We start from the raw sequence: 9,589 nt of genomic DNA on the forward strand, positions 1-9,589 counted from the left end.
CCTCCAGTAAGTTATGAGAACTTTATAAGCTTGTGGCGCCCCCTAGAGGTGTAAAACCCCCCCCACACATGTGGAGCTCTGAACACAGCTGGTTTTGTCCACAGACGTTTCCGATAAAGTTTAATTAAACAAAATGGCCTCAGTGTTGACAAAAAACAGAGGGACTGGCAGCATTACTGACTGGATGTAACGGTTAATTTAATTACGCTGCACTTCCGCTCTCGATAAGAGAATCTACAGATCTAAGGACGCAGCTTCACTGGCTGTTATTTCCATTTTTGTTTTTCTTTACAGTTTCTCAACCCTTTGAACCCTCAAACACGCCGGCAGGTTTGAACGGCATGTCGTCTTTAGAAACATGCTAAAATAACACCGTTTGTTAAAGACAGAAACAGTAAAAACAACAAGAATCGTCTGATTTACGACTTTCTGACTTGAATTTGAAGTAACCGTGTGTGACGTTTTAATCTGTCAAGAAACATAATAAAATCTAAGCTTAAAATCCTGATATTTCATGATTATTACTTGTTGTCTTGTTTAAAATGTTGTATAAAATAAACCGTCTGCTTTAACTGCATTCTGCAAAAAAAAAAAGAAAGTTAAAAAAATTCTGCACATCTTGGTTCGACCGTGAAGCCACGACTGACTCAGATTTCTGTCATTCTGCTCAGAGTTCTCTCTCCTTCTTCATTCTGTTTCCACAGAGCTGCAGGACTTTATGTTGCAGTGAAAAATGAACCTACAGTGAGTAAAAACGTGAAAGGAGCAAAAGAAACGCCCAGAAGCTGCTGCGAGGAGTTCGGAGGGTTAAAAATCTAATCACAAATTCTCAAAATCATTTCGAGTACAGCTGGCGACAGACTGACAACTCAGCCAAGATGAATTCTGTAAAACTGTCGTTTGTCTTAAGTGGTGAAAGTGATGTTGGCTCTGGATAAAAAATGACGAGCTGCTACCTGAATGTTGTTTACACTGTTTTCTTGTAATGAGAAGGAAGTATTCAGAATCGCAGCTTTACAAATCCTCACTTTACCAAAATTGCAGTGAGAATTCAGTCACTGACATCAGAGAAATAAAATCCACACACTTCAAAAACACAGGAAAAGAAAGGAGATTTTGGTCAGATTGAGCCCGATCAGGATTAAATATCTCAGTTTTCCACCTTTAATTGAAGTCTGTACACTCCAGAGCTACTATTTGACTAAGTTTTGTATTTACGAGTCGGATAAAAACACAATTAAAGCACTTCCTTGTTAAAGAACTGCCTCCAAACTCCTGCCTATGTCAGACATGTTGACCTGCACCCAGCCAATCAGCTACAAGCCGATCACTCACATCGATCTCTCCCTCGTCGATCTCTCCGTCGTCTTCCTCCTTCTTCTTGTCTCTGAACGAATCCCTGCGAATCCTCTCGGGCCCCTTGGAGTCGTCCGTCCTCCTAGACTCGCCATCTTTGGGCGACGGAGGGAGGATGGGCTTCTTCTCCTTCTTCTTGATGCGCTTGTCCTCGCTCTCCTCCTCCTCGTCCTCCGCCTTCGGCTCCTCCTCGTCCTCGTCCTCCTCGTTCACCGGGATGCTGGGCTCCTCCGGCACCTCCTCGTCGTAGTCCAGCTCGTGCTCGTCCAGCTCCCGGGAAACCGACGCCGAGTCGTCCTTCAGCTCCCTTACCACCACGGCTCTCCTCCTCTCCTCGGCCCTCCTCCTTTCGTCCTCCTCTTCGTCCTCGGCTTTGTTTTTGTCCTCCTCTTCGTCGTCCAGCTCGGCTGCCTGCTGCTGCGCTGCTTTCCTGTAGTCGTCGTCGTATCCTTCCTCCCCGTCTTCTCCATCCTCCTCAGCGATGAAGCCTTTGCCCTGTTCTGGTTCTGAGTCTGGAGACTGTGGGGTGTCAATGACTCGTTCCTCCTCCTCCTTCTCCTCCTCTTCCTCCCCCTGTGGACCATCTTCATCCCCCTCCATCAGAACAATAGTCTCATCCTCCTGCCCCATCCCTCCCGGTTCTCCTCCGGCCTCCTCATCCTCTGGGTCGGACACAAAGTCAGGGACCACCTCGTCCTCCTCCTCTCTCTCGTCCTCCAACTCCGAACCTCTCTCTTGGCTTCCCACCGCCTCATCCTCCTCGTCCAGGCCTCCGTTTTCGTCCTCACGGAGAATCTCGCTGTCCGAGATGAGTCTGTCCTCCTCTTCGTCGGGAGACTCCAGCAGCTCGCTGTCAGAAAGACCCTTCTCCTCCTCCTCAGGAGACTGAGGGGACTGGGTAGGGCTCTCAGGAGTATCCATTAGAGAATATTCTGGCAGAAAAAGAAAAGAATCTGTGAGAAAAAGTCAACAAACGACACAGTAACGGAGCCACGATACGCATTTAATGTTTTCTACGTCTTAAAAAGCACATTGTGCCAAATTCCACTCAAAAATCTGTCAATTTAAGATCCTCACGTTCGCCAAGTTTTATAGATGGTACAACAGAAAACTTTGAATATAACCAAACAATAAAGTTGTCAAAAGTCAAATGTAAATAATAAACACTTTGACCCATATAATATAATGGAACCTTAATTTCAGGCCTTTTCTTGGAGGAATTTTAACAAGTAATAAAATTATTTTACTGCTCCGAGGCAATCAAAAGGAATAATTTTATGGTAGGATGCTGTAACAAAACTATCTATAAGACTTTTTGAACATTTTTGTCAACATGACAGTCCTGTGAAGGATTAGCCATTAATCTGAACAACAAAAACCTTTGTCTATAATATGTGGAAGAAAAGAAGTCGACGTCCTGACAGCAACGACTTTCAAAGCTTTAACTCTGCTAATGTTCTGATAAATGATGGACACTCTTATCTAATACACGGTAGCTAACCAGCAATAAAAATGTATAATTATCCGTCTAAGAGGCTAATAAAGTTGTCTGTAGTCAAAAGCCAAACGTAAATAATAAAGCGGGGAAATAATAAACCCTACTTATGATATAACAACTGAGAATAACAACAGATCGCTGGTGAATGTAAATCATTCAGCATTTTGGATGAAAAATCCAACGTTCCTAGTTGCTAAATTTTAACACGACTGCTTAGAGCTCGACCGGTACATCTGTCAACAGATAACGTGGTCTGATATTAAAACTTTTTTGGATTTTACAGAACATAACGCAGAAAAAGACGCTCTGGATCATTTAGAAACGGTGTCACCATATAACTCGTCCAGCTCCGACTGCAGCACATGCAGCAGAGTCGCAGCTGAGCTGAAGGTGGTGCGGAGTCAAGCGGTGATTCTGGAAGGTCAATAAACAATGACCCCAACATGTTCCCTTCCTAAGACAACCAACATACTATAGCTAGACGGTATATGTGCACATATATGTAAAGAATATCGGCCACTATATGTCAGAAGTTCTTAATTTCCTATAAACTGGTCGTAGCTTCTGTCCAAAACATCCACAATCAGTCGAGTTTTACTCCTGTTCAGTAAAACACATCAGACAATCAATCAATCCTGCAATATTCAAACACACTCAACCTAACATCGAACGTATCTAAACCGAAACAAACAACAAAGATCACGCTGACTGACAACAAACACACTGAACTAAATCACATGACGTGTTAAAGCCAAACTAAATGTTTTGGTTCATGTGTCTGAGCAAAGAAAACTGACGAGCTTCCACACAGAATGGCCTGGTGACTGGAGAAAAACGATTTAAAAAAAAAAAAAACTTTGTCAACAAATTAGAATGAGTCAGAACAATATGTCATTGAGGATTTTGTTTCATGAACGACAGCTTCTGGTGTCGTGCTGTAAAATGATAATCTGCCAAAAACTGATCGCTAACGCTGCATCACCAGTGATTCTTATATCGGGGATCAAACAGTCATAATGTGCAAATACACACATTCTTTACATCTGTGGTGATGTTTGCAGTCTACAGGCCTGACATGAACTGTAGTGTTTGGTTTATCTAACATCCTTGGTTGTATTTGCAAATCAGAATATATTTAACATGATATACGAATGGTTTAAACACATAAAATGAAGAAATTCTCTGTCTTGCAATTGTCTTTATGTCTCTGCACTATTTTGCTTGCTCCAATTATAACCAATTACTTCAATGAAATAGCTTTAAAGATCTAACTCAGCTCATATATTTCAGTTGTTCACCTGCCAGACAGTGACTGCAGCCGTTACAGTGGAACTGAAATGTTATGAATGCATCAAACTGGTTAGATTTCATTTGGGAGGCGTATAGCTTACCGAGTGTAGCCCACACGATAGCTGCAAAAGAGATAATTTCCTGCATTTTATATATAAAACGTATTCGTAAATCATGTAACAATAACAAGTCTAGTATACAAATGTAAACAAGCACCAGATATATGCAGCTTTAACATCAGAAACTACAGTCCAGATCAGTAAAAGTCACACCTGATTCTGTCAACAATCATTTAACAATTAATCGGTTACAAGAAACGTTAAGGTTTGACAAAGACGTACTTTTATCCCCCCGTGTTTTACATGAACCAATTCAGTTTTTTTTTTTAACCAGTTAAAAGTGCTTCAAGTGACCAGTTAAACTTATTTACTGTCATTTTCCACTTGCCAAAAAGTGACTGTAGTATCTGTGTTGTAACTAAAACGATGGTAATGCATCAAAATGACTTCATTTCATTCATTTTTTTTAGATTACCTGATTAGTCCTTTGTTTTGTAAAATCCCAGAAAATGGTGAAAAAAGTCGATCAGAGTTTGTCAAACCTTAAAATGACACAAACAGATTCAGTTTGCTGTCATAAAGAATTAAATAAACTACAGAATATTCAAATTTAAAAGGCTTTTCTCAAAAAAATACTCAAACCAATTAATCATTGATCGAAAAGTCTGTGATATCTGGTTGACTATTCATTGTATCTCTTGTATAATCCTGATTTTAGCTGCAAATTCAGTTAAAAGACACGAAAAAGACCAACTCTAGTGTCACCCCAGATACAACAGTTATGCGTATTTGCATGTTATGGCTGTCTGGTCCTCATACAAGCAGGTGTAGATGCATATAAACCCAGCTTTGTGATCAGTTTTTTGGCAGAGAATCACTTTTTGGCACAACACCTGCTTCAAAAAGCCGTTTTTGTCACTTTTTGGCACAATACCGGCGATGCTAACTCACCAGCAGAGGACAGCTTTAGCATTAGCAAGCTAGCTAGCAGCTACATTTCTAAGAAAGTCGCACCTATCAAACACAACCAGATGGCTCCATGGTACACCAGCTTATGTGCATTTAATTAAACAACATGTGGAAGTTCCTGCACAAGTTCACCTGCAGCGTGATGAGGCTGAACAACAGCAGGGCGCTAGCTGCCAACAAGGCCCATAACTTGGCACAGCGCGCAGAGAGCTGGCTAACCGCCGAGCGACCTGTCCTCACCGAGCCGCCGATCCTCTTTACCGAAACACAAAACACGTACAAACCGGCGAGCCGAGCGGCGACAACGACCGGACGCCGCGGTCGCAGCACCGAGCTGACACGGCGGCACAACTCCCCTCGTCGTTCAATTAACAATGTAGCTTCGCCTGAAGCTAAGCTAACAGCGCTAGAGGCTACGCTCTACGTTAGCCGCTAACAAGCACACATTTCCATTCACCTTGCCGACCCGGAGCTCTTTACAGACGGCGCTGCTGCGTTTACACCCGCCCTCTCCCGCTGGTGTCGCTTCGCACGGTCTACAGTGAATGTGAGATATTATTAATTCAGCCGCTATGGCGGAGAAAATACAACACCCCGCACCGCACAGCGAGAGCGGCCATTACCGGAGCACGTCATCAACGGGCGACGAGCTGAGGAGGGAACAGCCGCGCGGGGAGTGACGGAGGACCGATCTGAGACCAGTGATGACGTCAGAGCGTGGACCGCCGGAGGCTTAAATCTGATCTGAGAACAGCAATATAATATAATATAATATAATATAATATAATATAATATAATATAATACAAATCTACCAAAACATTAAAAAAAACCTCTGTAAACATCCCTTGCTTTTATTTGCTGTTTTTATTTTATGTAGCTTGTTTTTGGCTTTTTCAAAATTAGCTTTGTTGTTGATTATTTAAGAAATATATATTTATTCTGTTTTATTTCACTGTTTGTGGTATAATTTTCCTGCAATTTACCAACCCTTCTTTTTCTATTATTAAAAAAAAAAAACCAAAATATAATAATAATAACAAGAAGAAGAATAAGAATAATGCAATTTCTTGGATCATAATGACCATAATTAATCTAACACATTTTTAGCACTCAGGTAAAGTGCCTTTATCCCAGACTAGTACTCGAGTACAGTACTTAGTTACTTTCCAGCAGCGGTCAGAGCTGAAAACACACGTGGAGAAGCTTTAATGAGGTCCAGCGTGGACAGACAATAACAGTCTTGATTACTGATTGATTATTGATTGATTAATGATCAGGAGGCCCGGCTGTGATGACCACACAGCAGGATGAAGTCTCTCTGGGAGCAGATACGTGGTTTTATCTGAGTTCAAACTCCTCTTGACGGTGAACAACGTCGGTCCAGAGACAGTTTGATCCGTTTCAGTCAAGCAGCAGCAGGAAGCTTCGTCTGATTAAAGACACAAAACACGAAGAGCAGCCTGAAGATAGATAAAAGAAGAATATTGATCTAATCTAGCTTTTTTCTCTTTGCTGCACTTTCACTGCACTGTGACATATGAATGTTTTAAGTAGTTTCTTTTTAACAGTCTACATTTATTACAGATTTTCCCCAGTTTTGTAAAACCACAGATAACAACTAATAATTTACATGGTTACGCAAGATGATGAAATAAATAAATGACAGGAATGAGAATAAAAATAGGTGCAGAAATCTTCACTGTTATTATAGAATCTTGTTCGTTAACGTTGTTTGATTGTAAGAGAACATTTCATTTAACTGTATTTAAATAGGGACAAAGGTTTATTTTAAAAACATCTGTGTTTCTTCTTAAGAAAAATTCTGCATCGTAAGGACAGAAAACCTCTTTATTTCACAGTTATTGCACATGTTTTTTTCATAGTTTTGTTGAATTACAGATAATAGTTGTTAAAATTTAAGAAAATAAGCTTTACTTTGTGCATTGATGGGAAGAAAAAAAGAGTTTTGTTGGGTTTTAACAGGTGTTAGTGACTTTATTTGTAATTTTTTATTGTCTTAAAAAATAATGGCAAAAGAAGTTGCCCTCTTTGTATTTTATTGTCATTCTAAATGTTTTGTTGTCTGATCTTTCACTATTATTTGACTTTTTAAATTGTTTTTATGGTATTTTCTCATCTCTTACCATCTTTAAGTTTCATTGCCGCCCTTCGCGCTGACTGACAGGTAACTTCATGACTCTTTAGAACACTCGTGACAGCGTTTCTCAGCATGTTTCAGATTTTTTTTTTTACAGACTAATTCTCCTGAAGATGCTTCAGTCTTCCCACTTCAGCCACATTTTTCAGTGTAATGAGTTTGTACATGAATGCAGGAATCACCAGAAACCTGCAGGTGACACCGTGTGACCTGATGACAGTAAAGCAGCAGAATCATTGGTTTGTTCTGTGTTAATGAGACTTTAATTAAACCTTATTTAGTTATTTAGTTACTTAGTTATTCATGAGCAGTTTGTCCTCCTGCTGTCTGCACATCTCAGCTGTTAGTTCATGAATCCTGTGTCTGTGGCTGGAGACGCTTGTTTGAACACACGAGTCCTGACAGACTGAAGATCAGACGAGAGGACGGACGTCAAGCTGGACGACGGAAGAGACGCGACTTCCTGTCACCGTTTCAAAATAATGTGCGTCCATTTCATTTGCTGACATCTGCTGCAACTCAAACAGCATCAACGATCAAACAGCAGAATAGAAAAGAAAGCTGGAGTTTTATTTTCATAGTTTAAACCAAAACCTTCATAAATTGTATTAATTTATTAATAAAAGCCAAAAAATTAAAAAAACATCCAACAAAAAGAGTTAGACACTGTAAAAAAACAAAACAAACAAACAAACAAACAAAAAATATTTTAAAAAAGTGACAATCTGCCAGGAACAAAAAACAAAACAAACAAACAAACAAAACAAAAAACACAATCAAAGAATGTTGGATTATTGTAACGCTTAAAAAATGTTAAAGCTGTTAAAACAAAGGGGAAAATGACATTTTTAGCTGATTTAAATTGTACTTTTATGGTCTCACATTGTCAAATAATTAATTATTATCTGTAAAAATGTTGATTTTTAAAGTGAACGTTATCTACAGTTTAGATTTTTTTTCCTTTTTTTTTTAAATCTGTGGTTTCTTTCTTTCGTTCTGTTTTCTTTTTTGATGAGATCAGTCATTTACGAAGTTGTAAGAAAGATTTTTTTTTTGGCTTTTCTTTTCAGTCCAGCTGCTGTTATTTATGAGCTGGTGGTTGGGTTTTCTGCATTTTATATTTCCTGTTTTGTTTTGGGTTTTTGTTTTTGTCTTTTCAGGTGTTTTTCTGGATTAAAAAAAGAAACGTAATTGTAATTTTGTAATGTTAATTATTAATAAAAATGTTTTTATCTTTTCCACTTTTATTGTTGTCTTTTGTAAACATCATATTGCCTCTAAAAGTTTGTGTCTTTTGTATTTTTTTGTCCTGATTAATCTTGTCCTGGGCTTTTTAGTGTTTTTGTTTCATAATGTTTGTCTCGCGTGACATTTTTTTTGTTGTTGTCTTTTTCTAAAATATTTTTGTCTATTAATATTTAATGTATATTTATTGAATGTTTGATTGTCGATTAAATCTTTTCAGTTTTTGTTTTTAAATAAAAATGTTTCATTGTCTTTTCTGATGCTGTATTTTTTAATGTCTTATTTTCTATTTTAACTTATTCTATCATTTTAATTTTTTTTTTAAACTTTTTGACATTTTATTGGCTTTTCTGATTTTTTATTTCCTTTATGAATGTTTCATTGTCGCTCTTTTAATTGTAAAGCATCTTGTAACCCTGGTTTTAAAATTTATTTTGTAAAATACAGAAAATATCTCATAAAATCTGATTTTAAAAAGTAAAAAAATCACATTTTAAAAAAGGCTAAAACAGTGAGTAATGTTCACATCAAAAATCAGTATTTTTACAAACAGTAATTTGGTCTTTTGCAACATTTGACTGTATAGTTACACCGTTTTGGACAAAAACCCATTTAAATCTGCTAAAAATACGATTATTTTACAGATATTTGCTGTTATTTAAAGACAAGTTAAGTTTGTTAAGGTAGAAAAAAGGGAAATGACTTTATACAGATTTGTTCCTGTTTTGTTAAATTACAGATAATATTTAGTAAAATATCTGATTTTTTTATGAGGTATTTGAAAATAAAAAAATTAAGTTTTTAAAATGTTTTCAAACATTTTCTTCTGGTGCCCTTGCGGCTGGATTTTCACATTTTTAACAAAATAATTTTCTATTTTTTCCTACAGACCATGACAAACTGTTTTATTTGAGTCTTGGGTTTAATCCTCCAGTTGTGCCAAATCCAGCTCATCATTGTGCTTTTATTTTGAAGGCGGCGGCGCTGCTCCTGCTGCTGTTCAGTGAGTTCAA

The 9,589-nt window shown here is 38.2% G+C and overlaps 1 protein-coding gene across 2 annotated transcripts in view; it reads right to left on the reverse strand.

Moving 5' to 3' along the window:
• Positions 1-5,732, reverse strand: part of zc3h18 (zinc finger CCCH-type containing 18) — a 57,126-nt gene extending 51,394 nt beyond the window's left edge. For both annotated transcript variants that reach the window (XM_008303204.1, XM_008303205.1), the window contains exons 1-2: positions 5,630-5,732; positions 1,336-2,288 (exon numbers count right to left, since the gene is read on the reverse strand). In XM_008303204.1, the coding sequence (XP_008301426.1) occupies positions 1,336-2,277 (942 nt within the window). In that variant the 5' untranslated portion in view covers positions 2,278-2,288; positions 5,630-5,732. The remainder of the gene's footprint in view (positions 1-1,335; positions 2,289-5,629) is intronic.
• Positions 5,733-9,589: the final 3,857 nt, after the last annotated feature.

The sequence above is a fragment of the Stegastes partitus genome, unplaced genomic scaffold, assembly GCF_000690725.1.
Source record: "Stegastes partitus isolate 25-593 unplaced genomic scaffold, Stegastes_partitus-1.0.2 Scaffold1957, whole genome shotgun sequence".
Taxonomy (NCBI): domain Eukaryota; kingdom Metazoa; phylum Chordata; class Actinopteri; family Pomacentridae; genus Stegastes; species Stegastes partitus.